Consider the following 24,549-nt stretch of genomic DNA (forward strand, 5'->3'; position numbering starts at 1 on the left):
GCCACAACTGCACTGGAAGAGGACAACTGGAAGCTCCATTTGTGACACTCTCCTGGATTCTGCCCTATGCGCCTCTTCCTGTGGCTCATTTTAACCTGTATCCCTTTGTTTTAATAAACCATCATCTGAGTATTAACAACTTCCAGTGAGTTCTGTAAGACTTAATGAGTTACTGAACCTGAGGGTGGTCTGCTGAGCTCTGCATACAGTTGTAACAAAACTTCTGATTTTCCCATACTCTTATTAATATTTATTTGAACAATATTTCTCAGCACTTCTTTAAAAATAAAACTAGAAAAAGGACTGATGTTAAGTCCCCGCTTATTCTAGCAAAAGTCTTATTTTTCACAAATATATGGATGAAGAGAAAATAAAATCCCATGTTGTTCATTAAAATACACATTTCCAATAAAATTTTACCTGTTTCTATATATCAAAACCTGTATGTTATTTTCATCAGGTATATATTAATAATTGTTAATAGACAATTTGGAATTTAAAAAGTTAACAGAGCCTAAGGTCACTGGCAACTTTTAAAAAAAATTCTAAATTAAAATCCATATTTTTTGTTGCAGAGATATAATTTGAGTGATCAATAAGAGGTTTTAAAGCATAAAAATATGTTACGTTAGGAAAAAAATTCATTGGAGAAAGAAAAATACAAATATTCACTAGTTTAAAGGCAAAAAAAGAGCCAAGTAAAACTTGCAGAAATTTATATATATATAATATTCATTCATACATGTTTTGTATGTATATACATACATACATATATATACACATACATATATACACACACACACACACACACACACACACACACACACATACACACATATTTTGGCTGCATTGTGCAGATCTTAGTTCCCCAACCAGGGATAGAACCTGTGTTTCGTGCAGTGGGAGCACAGAGTTTTAACCACTGGATGGCCATGGAAGTTCCGAAACTTATAAAAATTAATGAAGAGGTTTTATATTTTTTAAACAAGTAATGATGGTAAGTATCAAAATAAAGTATGACTCAGATTTTAATTGGTACATTTAAAAGTTATATAATCGCATTTTTTGGAAATGTCAATATAATACACTGAAAATTACGTTCTTTGCAATGATTTAAACTTTGAAGGGAAGGTCTTTCCTGGATGTAATTTATGGATAGGAAATTAAACTGGCACTTATACTACAAAATCAACAGCTTGGTTTGAAATTCTGGGACTGGTTACTTTCATCCTCAGTCTACACACCTATACTTGCACTCCTGGTATCCCTGCCCTCCATTCACTCCTGTTTTGTTGGAGCACACATCTGCTCGTCCTCAATATCACCTCCTGCACTGCCTCAACAGAACTGTGAACTCCCCTGAGAGCACAGCCTGTGTTTTACTCACACAGGCTCTTTGTATACTCTTTGTATCGCTCTAAATCCCATACAGTAGGTATCACAAATTTTTTAATCCTCAACATCACCTCCTGCACTGCCTCAACAGAACTGAACTCCCCTGAGAGCACAGCCTGTGTTTTACTCACACAGGCTCTTTGTATCGCTCTAAATCCCATACAGTAGGTATCACAAATTTTTTAATTAAAATAAACTAGTTTGCATGTTGATAACTTATTGGCTTCCCTGAAGACTCAGTGGTAAAGAATCCACCTGCCAATTCAGGAGACTTAGGTTCAATCTCTGGGTCGCAAAGATCCCCGGGAGGAGATGGCAACCCACTCCAGTATCCTTGCCTGGGAAATGCCATGGACAGAGGAGACTGGCAGGCTACAGTCCATGGGGTCACAAAAGAGTTGGACATGACTTAGCAACTAAACAACAACAACAAGAATATACTTGTTATCATTCCCTGGTAATTGTCATTTCCTGTCTCCTTTAGATCTTGCAGCTTAGAACCCAGCCACCATACTGTGAGAAAGTCCAAGCTTCCTGTGAAAAAGTCCTCATAGAAAGACCTATGTTGACAAGAACTGAGGCCCCTGGCCCTTGGCCATGACTAAGCTTCCGGCTGACAGCTAACTGGTTAACTGGTCACACCTTCTCATGTATGCAAATGAGCTATTTTGGAAGTGACACAGCCAATACCATGTGAAATAGAGATAAACCTTCCACACTGAGAGAAGCCCACACTGCAGATTTATCGTTTAAGTCACTACATTTTAGGTGGTTGGTTATAGAGCAGTAATAACTGGAATTCATGTGAAATATAAACATTATCTGTTATTTTCTTCTAAGATGACACAGCACTTCTGCTCCGAGAGAAAAAAAAGTCACTATACCTAGCTTAACTGAGCACATTATTAATCCCAATTTAGTAGCGAAGCTGAACTACAAGAGGTAAGAATAGGTTGACTAGACAGCAAAACAGAATGATAAAGAGAGGGGAAAGGACAAAGCAATTTCTCAGACTTTTGGCACTTGGGTAAGTGAAATAAAAAGGCATGCTACTCAGCAAAGTCATATAGGGATGGTCATTCCTCAAGGAGTTAAGGGGCCTGTTTAGGAAAGAATCCGATCTTTGTTAACTTTAAGGAATTCTTTAGTTCAATCTCTTATTTTTAATAATTGGAAAAAAAAAAAGATACCTAAAGAGGTACAGTGGCCAGGTCATGCAGGTTGTGAGCCCAACATCTGCCATCACATCAGGCTGTTTGACCTGTCCTATCTTGAATTTACAGGCAAAACCTGCCACCTCAGACTTCTGAGGGGTGAGAATATGGGGGGATGGGCCTATATTACACAGTAAAGAAGCAGCTGTACCATCTCCCATGGAAAAAATAAAGATTATTCCTAGATTTTCAAACAGAAGTCCAATCTGAGAGCCAGAGAAATTAAAGTATGAGAAAGACAGAAAGAAAAATCAAATCAAGGAGATGGATGCAACACTACCTGGGGTTACTTCACTGAGGATGACTAGAGTATCTGATTCAAAAGAGGGAGTTCCATGAAAAGCACCACTTAAAGAAAGCAGACTAGGAAGTAATGAAGTAGAATGGGGATGGTGGGAAGAGAACACAATTCTTTCATATCCTTTTTTCTTCATCAAACACTTGGTTTCAGACTGGCAAATTCCAGAAGGCTCTAACTATACTACCAGAAAGAATTAACTAGTAAAGGCCTTACCCTTCTGTTGGTCACTCACTTCTCTCATGGGAAGTAAGCCCTTGCACAGCATTTATTACACTCCCATGGAGGACAAAGCACCTAAAATGCCAAGAAGTGGATGAGTGCAGAACTCTGGGATGTTTTTTCCGTATTTTGGAGACACTACTACTTATTTCCATAATATAACTTTATTATTTTATTAAAACAAACTTATTCACTGACAAACGGATTTCATCCAAATCTTTGGTTCATAATTTTTTTATTATTTTTTGTCTCTATGATAAATCAACTAAAACTAAATTAAAATTCCCTCATAATTCATCTAGAAGAACAGCATGGCTAGGAAAACTGAACATGGCACAGGGTATTATGCTGGATGGCTGAGTTAATAAGACTGTAAGAGGCAGGGTACATGAAGCTGGTAAATTAGAGGCAATCTTGCTCCTCAGAATGCCATCATCGAGTCAATCATCTCAGTGATCTAGAATCTGTCACAAGGACAGTAAGTGCAATGTTTCAATTATGTTCTTTAGCTTCTATTTTAGCCCACTCTGAATCTAAGTTTCATGGAGGCTTAAAAGAATCAGGTCATCAGAAGCCAGGTCATAGATTTCTTTTTAAAACTTAGAGCTATAATTCAACATTTTAAAGCTATGAAGTAGTTAGACCAAACAACAATAAAAAAAATAGTTTTAGACTGACTTAGGTGGAAATGTAGCCAATTTAAAAAATCCTCAAGATAGAGTATCAAGGCCATTGTTGAGTTAGGGTCATACTTATTAAAAGTATACACAAGCATATGACAATTTAGATTACTTCTCTGATATTACATGATAGTCAAAAATTCTTAGTGAGAAAGCTACCCAGTATCTTTAGAAAGCTTCAGTATTACCAAAAAGACTGACAGTTGAACTGCTGACCAAAAAACTACTAAAGGAAGCATTATACATTAAAAACTATCATTTCATTAGGTTGGGAGGTTATGATCAAACACATACAACATTCATGCTTTTAAAAAGACTCTTTACACTGGTGACTCTCCGTGTGTGTTAGAAACGCCCAGCAAACCCATTAAAATGCTGATGCCTGGACCCCACCCCACTGAATCAGCATCTGCTCCAGCATCTTCATTTTTAAAACAAATTATTCTGGTGATTCACATGCAAATCACAGTATAAATACTATTTTAATCCCAGTTTATATGGTCAACTATTGTTCTCTAATATATTAACAGTGTAACTGCTGCAATCTCTCTCCACACACACACACACACACACACACACACACACACTCTTTTAAAATGTTGAGGTATATGAGGTAATTTCAGTAAAGAAAATTCATTTTTCTTGGCCAGTGTTAAAAGCCTAGGTGAATTTAACATGGCTGGGATCAAAATTACAAAGAGCTGAACAAGGCTATGCTGACACTTTGGAAGACAAGGAAGAGAGAGCAGGAGCTTAGGAAGAGAGAAGTAAAAAATCCCCTCCTATTTGAATTCTTATCACAGGAAAATGAAAGCATGATATAACAGTCCTTTCATTTATCTAGCTTTAAAAATCTAAAAAGTAGGGAGGAATTTTAGTCATTTTAAAAGGACTTGGTATCAAGAAGTTCACAGCTGAGCACCTGCTCAGACCTGCACAGACAGTCTGTGAGAGTAAAAGGCCTGAGCCCAGATGCTACAGCCCAGTGCCGGGGTCACAAGGCAGGAGCCAGAGCCAGCACTGTGTCTCTAGTTTCTAGTCAGCAGAGCAGGAGGTTCACTCCACTACAACACTGAAGTACGGTATTTCAAGGAAAGGTCTTACACGCTGCCATTACTGTCAAAAGTACTGAACAAAAGATTCTAAACCTGGAACCAAGATCAAGAGTTCTATCCTTCATGCTTATCTGGGATCCAAGACTTACTTCTTTGCTACAATGAATTGGAGCCTCTCGACAAATAATAAAATGAACCCCAAGAAATGGTGAATATTTACCTGGTCCCTGTTGTTGATATTTGAATAAGGTAACTGTCCGGTCATCAATTCATACAGAACAATCCCAAATGCATATACATCTGACTGAAAGCTATATGGGTTTTTATCTTGCATTCTGATTACTTCTGGTGCCTGGTAGAACATAAAAAGAAAAATATTCTTGTTTATTATTCACATAAACCAAATAAAGACTGAAAACCAAATTATTATAATTCTCAGAACAATGTTTTTATCATTAAATAACCAGAACAATGTTTTTATCATTAAATAACCTATGTATAATATGTAATCAATTCTCTTTATTTATGGCCAAGGAAAGAAAACTGATTATCAAAGATAAACAAAAAATAAATGCTCTGTAAACTCTGAGAGAAGCAGTACTGAGATTCCATATACATTATTAAGATTTAAAAAATTTTAACAGGTTCCCTCTTTCTACACAAAATACCATTACTGCCATTTGAATTTTTCCCATTACTTTTCCTATTAAGAGTGAGTTCCCACTTTTCATTACTGACTCAGGAAAGAAACCCTAGACCTGTCATTATGAGATGTTTGGAAGTAGCATAACCACTATGGTAATCGCCTTGAGAATTTAAGTTTTCCCATTGGTACAAATGAATCTCCTCATCTCAGCACACCTTAGACAATCATGGTAAAATTTCAAGACTGATACATTCAAATGCCTTTCCTGTCTCCAAAAGAAGTATAATTATGCCATGGATGCTTTATTAACAAAACCAACAGACAGTAGGTCGATTTAATAGAAAGTGGTATTAAGATTCTTTTGGCTGCTGCTTCTTGGGCAAAGATATAGACCTAATCATATTTGCTATATTTTCACACATTCCAGTTACTATAGTCTACAACTAGATTCCTTATTAGCCATTTACATGTAATATAATAAATGGTTGATTAAATATTGGTTTTAAAGAGTTCCTTCACCTTGCATCTTCTGGACTGTTTCATCGGGAAGAAATTAGAGAAACTGCAGGGTAACAAGACTTTGTGAAAACATGAGTCTGATACCAAAACCAGGACAAGCTGCGAAAATGGCCCAAAGACCTGGAACAAGATTCCCAGTCAGTGGTCAGGGTAAGGCAGGGCAGACTGTCTTATAAGAGTGACAGCACTTTCAGTCTTACCTGCAAAACAGAATCACCTAAGCAGCCTTTCACCTCTCAACATCCGGACTACATACTAGCTCAGTAATACACCATCAGAGTCTAGGGATGGGAACAGCTTCAACTGCTAGTTTTTATAGCTCCGCAGATGACTTTAATGTCCACCAAGGTTGAGAACCACTGAGGAAAGATGTATGGGAGACCCAGATGCAAGTCAAGGATGGGGTGTGGTGGGGATGTGGTGAAGGTTACATCTCCTTGGTTTTGTCATGTATTTTCTTGATAACTGTTCTTGGTAGTATAGTGTAAAATAAACCCCACACAATTGTGATGTAATGAACAAGCCAGATTATTAAGAGGCTGGTTATGATACAGACATAATTTTCAAAGCCAGGATGCAATTTTGTGAGGAACAGTTGAAGAACTGCCTTCTCAAATTTTACTTTTACTTCACTGCTGTTGGTAGATGGTTTGATGAAAAGTCATATGTGATCTATTTATAAGAAATGCATGATTTATCCTCAATTAATTTAGTAACATAAAGATTTTCACAAAAGGTTTTCTTATTTAAGATAAAAATAAAGATTGAGAATACCACTGTAAATAATTCAGGGACTTACCTAACCTTTGGTTCTGACCAAGTTCTTCTCTCCTAGTCTATGGATGTTCCTATTTATGAAGGCAGGATCAACGCAAAAGGATTTTACTCAACAATTAAGTGTACTACTGACTAATCTCTCGTCTTAAAACTCAGCTTGGTGGAATAAAGGATGAACCCATCTCCCCAGGTATTAACAAAAAAGAAATTAAAAGAAAATATAAAACAATGTATAATAGTCTATAAACTGTATAATCTAAGGTTTTTGGAAAAGGACAAACCTGGAGACTTGACTGAGCCTAACTTTCCCACACTAGTTAAAATAAACACACCTTTAAAACATGTATCAACTGTTTCTTTATAATTGTAGATTTTGCAATTTCACCTTCTCCCAGGATACACTGTTATCTTTGTTACAAGGTGTATGACTTAAAGGTGTCTGAGATCCAGATTACAATGATTAGTTTGTTTATAATTATTTATTAAAGCAAATATATATTAAAGAAAAATATAGCTAGCTCTAATTATTAAATCCCAGAAAAGGCATTCAAAATCCATTGGTTCAACCCAGTGTTAAAGATGGAAAGACCTGGAGGAGGTCAAGAAACAGGCAGGTTAAGAGTCAAAAGTACAAGAGTGCAGACCTCTGGACTCCAAGTCCAAGGCCAACCCCCTTCCACCTTGCCACTCACTCTAATGCCAGTGATTATAAGAAATCATAGCCAAATTTAACCCCAGGCTTATCTTGACTAATTCAGAATCCTCTTCTTAGAACTGCTACAGATAAGTTCAGGGAATTCAGGCAAATGTAGCTTTGAAAGCCCTTGCAGTTGTGCTTTTTCCAGCAGGTATCCTAAAGTTTTACTGCAGATTCAGTTATTCAAAACTTAAAACTGCACTAACAGTTTTGGAACATCCTGTATTCAACTTGGAGCACAGGTTCTCAAACTTTTTGGTCCCAGGATTTTTTCAGTCTTAAAAATTATGGAGGACCCCAAGAAGCATCTGTTTATGTGGATTATACCTATGGATACTGAGCATATTAAAACTTAACTGAGGAACTGTTAAAATATTTATTAAATTATAAAACAACCATTAGCCGTTAAGACAGATTACCCTTAAAAAAAAAAAAAATGAAAACTAGATTTTCAAAAACAGTTTAGTGAGAAGAATACTACTGCCATTTTTTTTCCTTGCCATGCCACAAGGCATGCAGGATCTTGGTTCCCCCACCGGGGACTGAACCTGTGACCCCTGGAGTAGAGCATGGAGCCTTAACCACTGGACTGCCAGGGAAGTCCCTGTAGTTCTTTTTCACTGGTTTAACAGCAGCCAGCTCCGGTCACATACTCACTTATGCATTCAATCTGTTGTGATGTGTTGAACAGTATGAAGAAAAAGCTAGTCTCACACAGGACGACCTTGGGAAACCTTAAAGGGTCTTAAGGACCCTCCTGAGAAGAGCTGGCTTAAGAAAAGACCTATGACCACCCTTTTCACAGCATGCTGAAAGGAACTGAACAAAAGTTTTAGTTCCCTCTTCTTATAATTTCTCTCTCTTCTTTTCCACAAAGCAGAAATAGGAATAAAGAAAGAACAAGGAGCTATGCAGGGCACACAAGGCTGACAGTGTTTAAAATCTACCTTTCATTTTTCTTTTTCTTTTCCCAGCTGCCCATAATTATACCATTCTTTCTAGTCTAAAGAAAGTAACTTTCCAATTTAGGCTTAAATAAGATTGTGAAACAGTCTCTTGTTCTTAAAAAGAGTAGTTCTTTTATTGAAACCTTAATAATGGCTGCAGATCACACCTATTTTAAATTGCATACTTCTTTTTTGAAACAACATACACAGAACATTCTAAGCACAAAATATTTTAGACAATTCTGAATAAAACTTAAGCAGTGCTTATAAAAGATACATTCTTTTGTTTAAGATATATTGAAGCTGGTTCCATAATATTCTTCCTAAAAATAAAATTAAAATCTATTTATAACAAAATAAGATCAACATTGGTTTTTGTGTATACTGAGAACTATGAGAACACTATAGTTGAAATCTTCAATGACTTTCTAATAACAGCATCTCAGGGGCCAAAAATTTAATTAATGCAGAAATAGCCTCAATTCTTACCATCCACAAAATGGATCCAGACAACTGTTCAAACTGATGGGACCCACTCCATCGAGATTTCACTGTGGCTAGACCAAAATCACCTATTTTTACTGTGAGGTCTTCATGAAGAAAAATATCTGAGGTGTAGTTAAGTAAAGGAAAACAACAGGTCTCATTTTCCTATCAAAGCAAGCATTATGAAGATTTTAGGTATGAGATATAATTTCCACAATTCTTTATTATGATATTCTTTAAAACGAAGTATAGTACTTCACATTTCCTTTTAAAGTTAATAAGTATGCTTTAAAAATAGTGTTATTTGAACTGTGTGACCTGCTTTTAGGATTTTTGGTGCCTCAAACATGGTAAAATGAGGTAAGCTGTTTTCCTACATTTGTGGGGGACCTTGAGACTTCCCCATTGGATTTTACTAAAAGAGGCCCAAATATCCTTCTGGCACTGCTAGGAAGGCTATAAAGCTCTTCACTGGCATTGAGGCACCTGGCAGATCGGATCTGAATCGGGCTTATGGAGGAAGAAGAAACGTTATGTTTGCCTCACCTCATTGTTATATAATGTAGAGCCATCAATTACATCTCAACGACCACTGAACAAGGTCAGGGCACTGAAAGAAGCTAGTAGATAGCCACAAAACTATGCATGTTATAGTGCTTACAGGACATAAACAAGCAATCACAGTCCTACTATCATAAGGACTTAATAGGTTTTTTTTGCAATGGTTAGCTGTTCAAACACCAAAAGCAGGCTGTAGTACCATGTACCACTACCCTCTTGTGCAAACCCAGTTATCGCTCCCCTTTACAGTGTATTGTTGAGCTCAGCATGAAAGCTGGCTTTACATAATGTGAAGATAAAATGCAGGAGAAAAGGTCAGGATGTTTTCAAACTTCGCAGACAAGTTCAGGAAGGATACTATTACTCTTGAGGTCTCTGTGGATGATTGACTTGGCGTGTAAGTAACTGAAAAACAAAAGATCATTTTAACCTGAGGAGGGCTAATGACTCTGGCCTCAGTATCTATAGAACACATTTAGGGGTGTAAACAAAGATTTATTGAGAATCATGATACAACTGCAAACTGCACACTGTGATAATCCCTTTATAGAAGAAACAGTAAAATAGACTGCAAGTGAACTGAGGATTTTAGGACCACATTACTATTATGGTACAACCAAAATCTTTTTTTCTACTGCATGACTTTGCTTTATCTTTTACTGTTTACCAATACAAACCTTCTACTCCAGTCACGCCTATTTATCCAGGTCCTTTAAGTATACCTTGGTATTTAATCCCATCTCTGTGATCAATGCTCCCCTCCCACACCAAATTAGCTTTCATTCTATTCTCCACTGAATCAGACTTATTCCTTAACACTGAATATACGTTCTGACTCCTAAGTGACGTTTTCCCAAGACTCAACCATAAATGAAGTGATCTGTCCCCTGTTCAGTTATTACTGTAACAGATTGATTCACGTTTTTTTTTTTTTCTGCCTATGTTCACTTTCTATTCGGAATAAAAACTCCATTTGATAAAATAAAACCACTTTTAAATGCTGTATTATATGTTCTTAAAATACCTTCTTAAAACTAGTGAGGAACTTTCTATTGTAACGGACACAGTGAATGTATTTCAAAGTCGATGATAAATTTAAATCAGCTGTTACCCCTAAAAACTGCCTCAGTGGGGTTTATTGAGGGAAAGAGCTGTGTCTGGTTTATTTCTGTTTATCCCCAGTGCCTAGTAGCGTGCCTGGCATATGGTAAGCATTCAATACATATACGCTGAATCAACAATGAGATAAATATAATGTCCTAGTGAAGGTTATTTTTCTTCATTTAACTGTAAGAAAAACAGATATATAAGACTTCTGAAATCTAACGATGACTATTAGAAAATAAATTTTACCTTAAAGTAAGACTTTAAAATTCAAATGATATAATCAAAATTATACAATGAACAGTTTAAAATAAAACATTTGCAAATAATTAACTTAATTATTTATGCTTTCTCATCTTCAATTTTCTCATCCAGAGATCAAGACCTTGAAATTTTTTCTCAGACAAAATTTTTATTTAAAATTACTGCTTATACAAAGCCAACTCCTTCTCCTCCAATTACTCTTACATTATTCTGTTTATTTCCTTCACAGCATTTATCACAATCTGAAATTATCTTGTCATGATTTTTTAGGCTGAGAGTTTGATATGCTACATCACACTCACTCTTGCATCAAAAGAAAACATGGTTATCAGTTATAGGCCCTCATATGCTTGAAAAGTTCTGCAGTGACATAGAAAGGTTCAAAAGGAGAAAAATGAGTCAATCAAAAGCTGTTCCAAGATGGGGAGACCTTATCCTCATTAGAAAGAAAAGTGGACAGGTCATGATACTGGTGGTGTTTGGGACTTCAGTTAGCTTATTAGTATTTAGTACACAGAAAAGGTGTGGTCTCTAGAAAGAGGTCCTGTCTCCTTTGAAATTAAAGACAACAACAACAAATGGGTGGTACATATGAAAATAGAGAGGCATGATGAAGTTACAAGATGGGAAGATACAGGTATTCTTGATGGATAGTATCAATCTTTTCAACAAATTTGATACAATGAAATACACCAAGAATAATGTAGATAGAAATGTAACTAGAGGGTTGAAGAGAGAAATTTTCTGACCAGGAAAGTACTAGATAACTAAGAAGATATAAATATAATGGCTGAGCTAGTGATATATAATCGTAAACAACATAGATCTATTACAGGCCAAAGTTGCATCACCTGCAACTTGAGCTAATACTACTTTATCCTTGTGGAATCCTTTATCGTTTAGAAATTGCTCTACTAACTTGTATCTCATTTAATAAATTCTCTTTCTGCAACACTTCTGTAACAAAAGCAGCGAAAGAGCAGAAAACCTGGTCTATATAATGGAAGGCTGGAAAGAGGAGAGACGCAAACTCCTCAGCTGGAAAAAAGGGATGAGTATCAAACCTCAATCCCTACTTAATATTCCAGATAAAGGCTGACCCAAACCATTATTTCCTTAAGCATCAACCAGTTACAATGTAAGATGCCACACCCCACATAACTGGTTGAGGGTAAGGAAGGGAAAAAGAATAAACTGACTTTGCTATAGATGATACAAAAGTCTATCCATTATGTAGGACAGTTACACTGGAACTCCTTCTAACCTTTCAAAGATGCTATAAGTTTATAAAAGTAGTGCTTAGTCACTCAGTCATGTCTGACTCTTTGTGACCCCATGGACTGTAGCCTGCCAGGCTCCTCTGTCCATGGAATTCTCCAGGCAAGAATATTGGAGTGGGTTGCCATGCCCTCCTCCAGGGGATCTTCCCAGCCCAGGGATCAAACTCAGGTCCCCCCCGTTACAGGCAGATTCTTTACTGTCTGAGCCACCAAGGAAGTCCATAAAAGTAGCAGGGAAGAAAAAACATGTTATAAACTAAATGAATATCATGCTTTTGACAGGTTTCTGTTAGGAGTCTCCTTCCCTGAAGAAAAGTATCCACCTACAGAATCAATTTAACCTTAAGAAGCTGGTGCATCAGCTAGTAAAATTTGTTCTCTATGCTGTTTCTTTCAAGGTCTTATGCAAGATTTGATTTTTCAGCATTCTTTTAAGACCATACTATGATGCGCTGACATCAAACTAAAAAGCTTCTACACAACATAGGAAACCACCACCAAGATGCAAAAGCAACCTACCAAAGGGGAGAAAGTATCTGCAAATCATGTATCTATAGGGGATATCAAAAAATTAAAAAAAAAAAATAATAAATAAATAAAAAGAACTCACATCTCTAACCAAAAACTCAATCAAGTTTTAAAAATAGACATTTCCCAAAGAAGATATACAGATGGGCCAACAGGCACATACATGAAAAGATGTTCAACACCACTAATTACCAGGGAAATACAAACCAAAACCACAACAAAATATCATGTCTTATCTGTTAGAATGGCCATTATCAAAAAAGTAAGAAATGCAAGTGTTGGCGAGGAGTAGATAAAGGGAATCCTTATGTACTGTTGGTGGGACTGTAAATTGGTACAGCTGCTATGGAAAACAGAATGGAGGTTCCACAAAAAATTAGACACAGAATTACCAAATGATCTAACAATCCCACTTTGGGGTATATATATATATCAAAAAAATTTAACTCAGGATCTCAAGACACTTGCACCCTCATGTTCACTGCAGCATTATTCACAGCAACCAAGACATGGAAACAACTCAAGTGTCCATCAATGGATAAAGAAAATGTTAACACACACACACCCATACACACAGCAATAGTATTCAGCCATAAAAAATGAGGATATCCAGCCATTTATGACAACCTGGATGGATCTCGACCTCATTATGCTAAGTGAAACAGGTCAGAGAAAGACAAATACTGTATGATGTCACTGACTTTTGGAATCTCAAAAAACAGAAAAAGCAAAACAAAACCCAAATTCCTTTCATCTTCCTTATGGTGGGAAAAAATGTTTATTAAATCAGCCCCTGTTATTATGGCAGCTACAGTTACTCTACTGACTCCTATCAAAATTATATTCAACTATAGCCCTAGAGACTCGTTTTTCTTGTACGGCTCCTACAAAACCATTTCCCTTATCCAAAATTTGTGTACTTCTCTTTTTTGGACTTGAATAAGATTTCTTATTTTGCACACATGGCCTCTGTGTGCTTAGCTGCTCAGTCGTGTCTGACTCTCTGTGATCCTATGGACTGTTATCTGCCAAGCTCCTCTGTCCATGGGGATTCTCCATGTAAGAATACTGGAATGGGTTGCTATGCCCTCCTCCAGGGGATCTAGCCAACCCAGTGACTGAACCCAGGTCTCTGGCATCGCAGGCAGATTCTTTACTGTCTGAGTCACCAGGGAAGTCCTGAGATGTGGCCTGTAATTGCAGCTTATTAAAGTTCTAGTTTTCACTAAAAAATCAGTTTGCTGCTGCTGCTAAGTCGCTTCAGTCGTGTCCGACTCCGTGCGATCCCACAGATGGCACCCACCAGGCTCCCCTGTCCCTGGGATTCTCCAGGCAAGAACACTGGAGTGGGTTGCCATTTCCTTCTCCAACGCATGAAACTGAAAAGTGAAAGTGAAGTTGATCAATCGTGTCCGATTCTCAGCGACCCCATGGACTGCAGCCTACCAGGCTCCTCTGTCCATGGGATTTTCCAGGCAAGAGTATTGGAGTGGGGTGCCAAAAAATCAGTTTATCAGCATGCTAATGATGCCTTCATCTAAGTAATGTGTAAATATATGCTAGTCATATTCAAGAGAAGAGTGAGGACAAAACTCTCCTAGCATAAGAGCTTCAGGTATGATAATTACACGATTATAAACCTAGTTAAATTCTTCATGTGTGTTACACATCTCTATTTTATCCTCAAGAATATCATGAGAGATTTTAGTCAAATACTTTGCTGAGATTCAAATACTGTGCCTACACCATCTGCCCAAATTATCAGTCTAATCTATTTATAAAAGCCTCAAGTGTCTCTCACTCATTTGCTGCTGTTTTCATATACTTTCAGCTATTTCTAAAATCAAGCAACTGACCTACACACACATTAGCATTTCTGTCCTCTTTCATCTAATGCTGCACAATTTGAAATAAGTTCATCAGTCTTTCTTCTTTCTTCTTCACACAGCAAGATGAATCTCTCCTCTGACACCAACAGAGAATTGTCAGCAGTTGATTGGACTGGAATGTGCGATGGTGGTGACAAGGTGTTATTTTATCCAAATAGAATTTCAAATCCCAGTCTCCATTCTACTTTGATGTTTTCCTCATCCCTCATAATCAATGTGGAAGGTGAGCAAGACTTCAGGGAATGCCATTCTGCCAGTCTTATGTAGTTATTAATCATTTACCACATTAAAATGATGTAAGTCCCTAAAGTAAGTGGAAATCACACATTTTTCTGTTGCACTCTACAGTGGCCTAAGTTCAATTTTTACTTAGATTTTTCAGTTTCTCTCACTTGAAAAATCTAATTTACGGAGAGGTGTAACCAGTATACAACACAAAATGTACCCATTTACTATGTACAGTTTAAAGAGTTTTTGGCAGACACATAAGTATACTTGTCTAAAGACCAACCATAATCAAGGTGAAGAATATCCATCACCCCTAAAGTTTCTTCATACATTTCTACAATTAACGGTAACTCCCTAGGCTCAAGCAACCATTGATAATGATTTCCATTACTAGCAATTAGCTTTACCTTTCCTAGAATTTCACATAAACAAAATTATTTGGCTTCTTTTGCTCAGCATGATTTGGAGACTCACACCCTGGCTGCATACAGTATTACAGTGGATAGACATACTATAACTTAACCACTTAGTTGTCAGACATTTGGGTTGTTGTGTTTTTTGGCAATTATGAATAAGATACTATCTATAAACATTCATGCAAACATTCATATATGAGTCTTTGCTGCTGACTTGTTTTCATCTCTTTTGGAAAGTCAGTGAGATTAGAATTGCTCATATGGTTAATTTTAATTTGAAAAGAACCTGCCAAAGTGGTTGTACCATTTAAGATCCTTACCAGCAACCTGTTAAGAGCTCTGGTTACTCTGTATCCTTGCAAATATGATTTGTTGGCTCTGATTATAAGCATTCTAGCGGATGTGTAGTGCTACCCTATCTTTAATGTCTAACACGTTGAGGATCTTTGCATGTGCTTATTTGCCATTCTTTCATCTTCTTTAATAAAGTACTCCAATTTTTTGCCCATTTTTTCATTGGGTAGTTTTTCTTATAACTAAATTGTACGAGTTCTTCATATGCTTTGGATATAATTCTTTTACCAGATAATGTGTCCTGCAAACATTATCTTCAAGTCTATGGCTTGTCTTTTCATTTTCTTAAGTGTCTTTTGAAAAGCAGAAGTTTTAAATTCTGATGAAGTCTAATTTATTAATTTTTTCTTTTATGGTTCTTAATTTTTGTGTCATAAGAAATCTTTACCTACATTTTTGTGTCATAAGAAATCTTTAGGCTACAGTGATTTTCTCCTTTGTTTCTTCTAGAGGTTTTAGATGTTCAGCTTTTAGTCTTAGGCTTTTGATCCATTTTGAATGAATATTCACATCTTGTGCCAGAAAAGGGCTAGTTATTTATCCTATTTGGATATACAGTTGTTCTGGTAACATTTTGTTTGTTTTAAAATATTTATTTATTTGGCTGTGCCGGGTCTCAGTTACATGGGATCTTTGCTTTTCCTTGTGCATGAGTTGTGGCATGCGTCTTCTTTGGTAGTGGCAGGCAGGATGTAATTCGCTGACCAGGGATGGAACACAGGCCCCCCTGCATGGGGAGCGAGGAGGCTTAGTCATCAGAGAAGTCCCAGGATGAAGATTTTGTGAAAATGGGCTCTAGGGGGCCAATTCTGGGAAAAGTGGATTGCGGAGAGGGAGCTTCTGAAGGACGGCGATGCAGGGGTCGTGGACTCTGAGGAGAGAAGATTCTGGGGAGAGTAGGCGGGGGTAGGAGGGAAGAGGGGGCCCTGAGTGGAGGGAGATTCAGGCAAAGAGGGGGTGTAAGGTGAGAGCTCTGACGAGGGGGATTTGGGAGTGGGCCTCTGTGAGAATTTGGGGAGGAGGAGACTGAAAGGAAGGAAGTTTTGGTGAAAGCTAGATTCTAGGGAAGCGGGCTTTAAGAGGAAAAGGACTCTGGGAGAGGATAAGGAGGTGGGTTCCAAAAGGTAGGGGGATTCTGAATCCTGCCAGAATTCTCAGAGAGGAATTCTAGAAGAGAAGACGACTGCGGATGGTGAAGCTGTAAGACAAACCTCCTCCAAGGGGGCTGAGAATCAATCTCCAGTAACATTTTTTGAAAGGACTATCCTTTCTTCATGAATTGCCCTGGCATCTTGGTGTTTAAAAAAAAAAAAAATTTACTGATCACAGACATAATAGATATATGTCTAGACTTTCTTTCCTGTTTTGAGTCACACATCTGTCATTAATTACACTGTCTTGATTACTGTGGCGGCTTATACAAAGTTTTGAATCTCACATTAAATGTCCTTCAACTTTGTTCTTTTTCAAAACTGTCTGAGTGACTAAAACTGACTATTCTTGCCACTGTATTTCCATATATGTTTTAGGATCAACTTGTGAATTTATACCAAAATCCTGCTGAGACTTCAATTTGGAAAAAATAGACATCTTAATAATACTGAGTTTTCTAGTCCATGAACATGATATCTGCATGTCCTGTTTCCTGGCTGGGACTTACATTAGAGAGGGTATAATCTCTCTGGAAAATACTCTCATCATAATTTAAGTACACCACTGGCCTGAAGAGACCAAGTGAGAGTGTACTGTAAATACGAAATATGATGATATTGACGGAATAGCAAAAACTATGCTATTCTTAGAATAGCATTCATAAACTCAAATACACAAATTCAGAAGTATGGTATTTGTTTATTTATAAGAGCAAGACAGTTAAATGTGGGAAATGATAGGTACTTCAACCACTGTTGCTGGAACAATTGGATATCCATATAAGGAAAAAAAAATCTTCAATCCTCACTTCATACTAATTTGAAGTAGGTGGAAGAACTAAAACTAAAAGCAAAAATTGTACAACTTATATTAAAAAAACAAAGAATTACTATCACACTCCTGTACATATCAAGCATTTTAAAGTTCTCAGGATATTTTTACATCATTTGATTTTATAACCTTTGCATTTCTTTGTGAGGCAAGCAAAAGGGCAATAAGGCCACTTACGCTGATGGGAAAACTAGAGCCCAAAGGATCTAAGTGCCGTGACCAGAAAGGCGTAGAGGAAAGGACATGGGTTGTGAATGTGCAGATCTGGCTCTGAGATCCAACTGTATCACTTACTAGCCGTATGACCTTGGGTACATGACATAATTCCTGAAGCTCTGGATTTCTAACGTGTAAAATGGAGATAACGTTTACCTTCTTAGATTCTTTCTCTCATTTATTTAACACATATTTATTGAAAGCCCACTCTGTGCTAAGCAACAACTGTTCTAAGTGTTGGAAATTTAGCAGAAAATCCCTACCCTAAAGGGGCTTGCATTGTAGTACAGAAGATATAAAAAAGATGCAGAAAAGTAGGTGGGAGACAGAAAATGCTGAGTTTCAGGGGGTTGTAATTTCAGGCCAGGGAAGGTCTCTTTTCAAAGGACAGTTTGAGTAAAGATTCAAAGGAGGACAGAGAGTCATACAGATATGGGATAAGAACACAGCAGGCAGAGGGACGAGCAAGGGCAAAACCCCATGGCAGCTGTGTGCTTCCTGCGTTCTACAAATAGCAAAGCAACCTGGCTTGGATGAGAAAGCAAGAGGCAGAAGAGCAGTAAATGAGCTGAGAGAGGGAGTAGAATAGGCAGTGCGGGAGGGAGGGAGGTGGTGGTGACCTTCTAAGAACTATTGTAAGTACTCTGGCTTCCTTTCTGTATGAAATGTGAAGACACTGGAGGAGCAGAAGAGCAACATAATCTGACTGAAGTCTTCAAAGGACTACTAAATTGAGAATACAATGAAGGTGGGTAAGGGTGGAAGTAAGGCACTCACCCAGGCAAGAGGCAACTGTGGTCTGAATCAGGGTAACAGCAGAATAGGTGATGAGAAGCTGTGAGATTCTTGCTGCGGTTCAGTCACTAAGTCGTGTCTGACTCTTTACGACCTCATGGATGGACTGCAGCACACCAGGCTTCTTTGCCCTTTACCATCTCCTGGAGTTTGCTCAGATTCATGTCCATTGAGTCGGTGATGCTATCTAACCACCTCATCCTGTCAACCCCTCTCCTCCTGCCTTCAGTATTTCCCAGCATCAAGGTCTTTACCAATGAGTCAGCTCTTTGCATCAGGTGACCAAAGTATTGGAGCTTCAGCATCAGTCCTTTCAATGAATATTTAAGGTTGATTTCCTTTAGGATTGACTGGTTTGGTTTCCTTGCAGTTCAAAGGACTCTCAAGAGTCTTCTCCAACACCACAACTCAAAGGCATCAATTCTTCAGTGCTCAGCCTTCTTTATGGTCCAGTTCTCACATCCATACATGACTACTGGAAAAACCATAGCTTTGATTATACGGATGTCTGTCAGCAAAGTGATGTCTTCACTTTTTAATATACTGTCTAGGTTTGTCATAGCTTTCCTTCCAAGGAACGTCTTTTAAATTTCATGGCTGCAGTCACAGTCCACAGTGATTCTGGAGCCCAAGGAAATAAAGTCTGTCACTGTTTCCATTGTTTCCCCATCTATTTGCCATGGAGTGAGGGGACCAGATGCCATGATCTTAGTTACTGTTTTCTTTTTATGTTGAGTTTTAAGCTTTTTCACTCTCTTCTTCCACCCTCATCAAGAGACTCTTTAATTCTTCTTCTCTTTCTGCCAGTAGAGTAAGATCCTAGATATACTTTAAAGACAAAGATAACTGGAGCTGATTAATAGATTGGTAGTATGGTATAAGAAAAAGAAAGACATCAAAGACTAGGAACAAAATGTCAGATACAAGCAGCCTAAGAAGAGAGCTGCCAGTCACTGCAATGAAAAGACTGCAGAAGGGCAGGCTTGAGGAAAAAGATCAGGACCTCAGAATCAGATATATTGCACCTGAGATGTCCACTGGACAATCAAGAGATGTTAAGCACAGTTACATATGACAGTCTGGAGTTCAGAGGAAATGAATTAGCTGGAGACTGCCACAGAAATGAAAATTAAATGGTATTTTAAGTCATGAAACTTGATGAGATTACCAAAGGACTATTTCAATATTTAGAGAGGTTAAGGAGTTGAAGAACTAGCTGAGAAGGAACAGATAGTAAGGAGAAGGGAAGTTAGGAGAATATAAAGTAATGCTTCTCAAACTTTAGAATGATTAACGATTAGAATCACTTAGGGATCTTAAAATGCAGCCTTCAATTCAGTAGATATGAGGTGGTGGTTAAAATTCAGCTTTTCTAAAAGGCTCCCAGGTGGTAGAGTTTAAGGGATTAAGAAGACATTTCATGAAGAAGAGTGTGATCAACTGCATTATATACTTCTGATGGTTGAGGACTGAGTATTTAACCACTGGATCTAGCAACATGTTAGCTATCTTATAAGAGATATTTCAGTGAAGTGTCAGGGGCAAAAGCCTGACTGGAGTGGGGTCCAAGAAAATCGGGAAGGGAAGAATTTAGAAAGTGAGTAAGAACAACTCAGTTGAGAAGTTTTACTATAAAAGAAAGAAGAGGAATGGAATGATAGCTTGAGACAGAAGTGGGGTCAAGAAAAGGACTCCCACAACTTCTTTATTATGAAAACTTTTATGCATGAAAATGCATGAAAGAATAGCATAATATCCTGTGACTTGCACCTAGGTTTAACAATTGTCAATATTCTTCCAAATGTATATAAGAAAGATGTTTTAAAACACAAGAAAATCCAGTAGAAAAGGAAAATCTGATGTTGAACAGGAGAGTGCTACTCAAAAGATGTCAGTCTAGGAGAAAGGGGATGGTATGCATGCACAAAATGGAAGGACTGGCTTTTACTCTTAACGATGAGACAGAAAAATTGAGTATGAATGTAAGTAGGTAGGAAGATATTGTGGTGGGTGTTTCTAATACTTAATAAAATGGCAAGTGAGGTTATCAGCGGACAGATCTTAGAGAAGAGATATTGGAGGACTGAAGATAAAAGAAATACGACAGGGTCTATGAGAGGGGAAGAGTAAAAACCCAGGGAGTGGAAGTATGATGGCTGCATGGCATCCAGGGCCCATTTAGATGCTGAAAGGACTAACTAAACTGAAGAAGCAGAACAGTGAAGAGGTCAAGGAAATACACTCTGGAGCCAAAGTGCTTGCGGCAAGTCACCTGGCCTCTTAAACTATAGTTTCTCCATTAGTAAATAAATACAGGTTAATAACAGTATCTACCTGCAGGGTGGAAAAGACCGTGATGGTGGGAAAGACTGAGGACAGAAGGAGAAGGGGGTAGCAGAGGATGAGATGGGTGGATGGCATTACTGACTCAACAGACATAAGTTTGAGCAAACTCAGGGAGATAGTGAAGGGCAGGGAAGCCTGGCATGCTGCAGTCTATGGGGTTGCAAAGAGTTAGACACGACATTGTGACTGAACAACAGGGTTGCTAAGGATTAAATGAGATAGTATATATAAAGTACACAGAACAGCACTTGGAACAAATATTATGTAACTGCTAAATGTATCACTGTATATAAAAAACCCCACAAAACATACTTGGAAATGGCAACCCACTCCAGTATTCATGCCTGGAAAATCCCATGGACCAAAGGAGCCTGGTGGGCTACAGTCCATGGGGTCGCAGAGAGTCGGACACGACTGAGCGACTTCACTTACTCACTCACTCACTAGTAGTAGCAGAGATGGAGTTAGAATATAATATTCATTGATCGGTAAAGACATCTAAAATAAGAGCAAGTAAAAAAAAAAGTAAAACCAGTGTGATTCTGTATTTAAAACAACAAACCACTGTATACAGTATTAAAATACAGAATTCTGAAAAGATACACAATACTACATATCTGAACATTAACAGTAATTCTCTCTCAGTAGAGTACTGGTGCTTACTTATGCTTACATTTTCTAAATTTTCTATAGTGATTATGCATTTCCTTATAATACTTTATATTTTGAAATTAAGAAAAACTGCAACAAAGGCTAATTGTAGAAACCACTTTTCCTCACTACACTTAATGCTTTTAAATTTTTACACCTTTGCCTCCTGTCTTTTTTAAAAAAATTACACTTGTAAGAAAGTTGTGAAAATAAAACACAACTGTGGAATCTTAAATAAAAAGACGGAAACCACATGAATTTTACGTAGGTAAAACTAAAGCCTCTCTGTCCTTGATAAGCTATCCCCATCTTAGACTCTTTTTGCCATCCTGGAGATAACTACTACTGATTGAGCACCTTCTAAGTTTTGTTTAATATTTCTACATATATACACATAAGATTTAAAAATATATGGAATGTTTTGTTTTTACAATTTTAAGTGGTCTCATGCTGCAGCTTGCTTTTCTCATTTGACATACTTTAAAGCTGATGTTGAAACATATATTATTCATTTGTGCTATATATTCTTTCCCTGCACATATGTGCCAATACTTTATTTATGCAGTCCTCTAGTGATGAACATTTATGTTTCCAAATTTTCACTAGTAGATATTTTCCTGTAGTATATCTCCTTCAATATACCTCTCTTGGAACAAAAGCTGGTTGTTTCTTGGGTGTAGACCAAACACTTTAATAGATCCTTCCAAGTTATCCCCAGGGTGGTTGGCTGCATCAGGAGTGTCCCCGTAAGCAATCCCCCTAATCTTTACCAATACTTAATCTTGCCAGAATTTGGGCATTTTAGCAATTCTAGTAGGTAAAAAATAGTACTTCTTTCAATCTGCATTTTTTGTGATTATCAGCATCCTCCTCTCAATTACTATTTTTATCTGCCAGAAAATAACGTTTACTATAATTAAATATTCTTCGATCAACCAGAATTATTTTCAGTCATTAATACATGTTTACCATCTTCTCAGCTTCAATTCATCCTTCTATCTTTCTTTTAACTAGGCTTACCTATGAATAAAAAGAAGCATACACTTCATTATTGGTTTTAAAGTAAATTGTAAGAATTTATCCTCAAATTATTTTTAATCACCTTACAATCAGAATATATCACTCCTGTGAGAACAACAGATTGCAACTTTTTCTGTCTGCCTCCCTGAGTAAACATTTGGTAAATTTTCTAATAATGCTACACTTAAAATTATACAATAAGTATTAGACTGAAATGAAAAGCCCTGAAAGGAAATAGCACAACAGACCGACAATTCCTGGAATTTCTTTGTAATGTTATTCTTTAAATACCTTGGCCCTTTGGCAGAATCAATGACTGTCAGGTGAGACGATGATAAACATATACTATATGAATCCTGATTCCTAAGAATGAATTTAATTATCTGCCATTAGAATAGCTCTGCTCTCTTAAAGTAAACCTAGGAATCAGAAATGATCTTTTGCTGAAGAGAGAAGACAGTCACACAGAAAAAATGTCACTCATCTACTGTCGGCTTATATTTTGTAATCCAATAAAGGGGACACATTTGAAAGTCCCAATAATTCAATCTTCCTAATTCCTAAAGGTTTTATCTAGGAATGACTGCAACCCCAGTACTTTAATAGTGAGACAGCATGCTCTTATTCTGCTTATATCCTGCAACTTTAGAATCAGTTTTGTAAAGTAGTCAGAAAAGATCATTTTGAACAGTCTCCGGAAATCATTCAGGGGCAGACTAGTTTGAAATGAGGGCTGTGTAAAGGCCATTACTAAGCAACTATTTAAATAGTCTACAGATCTACTTGTCAGCTACAACTAACTTGTTCTGTACTTGATGAAAAGATGGTGAAGGATAATGGAAGAGGGACCTGACATCTAAAAGTTTCAATAATTGGAAGGAATGTAATTTCCAGCTGACTATAAATATCAGCATTTTAACATTTTTACATTGTTATATGAATGTTCCTTATAAAGCACCTGTCCTCATTTCACAGAAAATCTTTTATCTCTGAGGAAACTGATAAGAGTTTTTTTTGCAGGGGTTGGTGGGGAGAGGTTAGCCCTTCTCCTTGAACTGTGTTTGTTTATTCCTAGTTTCCTTTCCCCCATTTGTTCTCTGTCACTGGCCTAAGAGACCTTCCCTCTGATGTCTGGTAATTGAGAGATAATTTGTCTTTACCCAGACTAAGTGAGACTAAAAGACAGTCTGAAAGCTTGGAGCATACAAATGGAATTCTTGTTCTGAACTCCCATGTACTCCCATCTAGATGGAATTCCTAATATCACTATCTTTGTGTCTCTATTCTTGGCTGGTAGATTCCTCAAACAAGAGTCTTCCAATCTCCTGCCTGAAGGGGAAGGTTTGGCTGCCAGCTTTCTGGGAAACAAATGAAGAGAGAGCACTAGGGAACTCTACATTCATCTCTTAGTAGGCAGTCACCCGACCCCACCCCCCACCCCCACACCCCATTTTCCCTGTGTCTTGAGTCCAGAAACTTTCTCTCCTCTCTAGAGAATATGTTTCCAGTGTCCTGCCAGGGTAGGAATGGGGTGTCCATCCAGTGGCATAGAGCATGAGAAGGGATCCAGAGAAACATTTCAGATAGGCCTTTTCATTTATGTACTTTTCCTCCTCCAGAAATAATTCACACTCCCAGTTCTTGAGACTTGAGGATTCTGTGGTACAAATCAGGTTGGGTTCTATTTTTCCACACCCAGTTAATGATTTAGTTTTTTTGGGTGCACTATGTCTATTATTACTTCTTCATCTGCTTTCTAGCTTCTAAAATATTACTGCTATTCTTTTTTTCCTCTCCATCATTATATGCTCATGCTTAAAAACAATTTTCATTATTATAGTTTTGGTGGCATCTCAAGGAAACAAAAATGGGTCACCTTAACCTGAAAGCCACATAGCCACTTTAATAAGAGGACTTTCAATCTGCCAAAGCTTTCAGGAACTAAAGATGTGTTGGAACATTTAACCAGTTGCATATA

General features: G+C 37.4%; 1 protein-coding gene across 9 annotated transcripts in view; it reads right to left on the reverse strand.

Moving 5' to 3' along the window:
• BRAF (B-Raf proto-oncogene, serine/threonine kinase) overlaps positions 1–24,549 on the reverse strand; it is a 165,952-nt gene that overhangs the window by 20,478 nt on the left and 120,925 nt on the right. For 7 of the 9 annotated variants that reach the window (XM_044946961.1, XM_044946962.1, XM_044946957.1 and 4 more), the window contains 3 exons: positions 9,856–9,902; positions 8,940–9,058; positions 5,085–5,216 (listed from right to left, as the gene is read on the reverse strand). In XM_044946961.1, coding sequence (XP_044802896.1) covers positions 5,085–5,216; positions 8,940–9,058; positions 9,856–9,902 — 298 coding nt within the window. Of the gene's footprint in view, positions 1–3,123; positions 3,205–5,084; positions 5,217–8,939; positions 9,059–9,855; positions 9,903–24,549 lie in introns of all 9 variants that reach the window. The other 2 variants (XM_044946958.1, XM_044946959.1) reach the window with 1 other exon arrangement.

The sequence above is a fragment of the Bubalus bubalis genome, chromosome 8, assembly GCF_019923935.1.
Source record: "Bubalus bubalis isolate 160015118507 breed Murrah chromosome 8, NDDB_SH_1, whole genome shotgun sequence".
Taxonomy (NCBI): domain Eukaryota; kingdom Metazoa; phylum Chordata; class Mammalia; order Artiodactyla; family Bovidae; genus Bubalus; species Bubalus bubalis.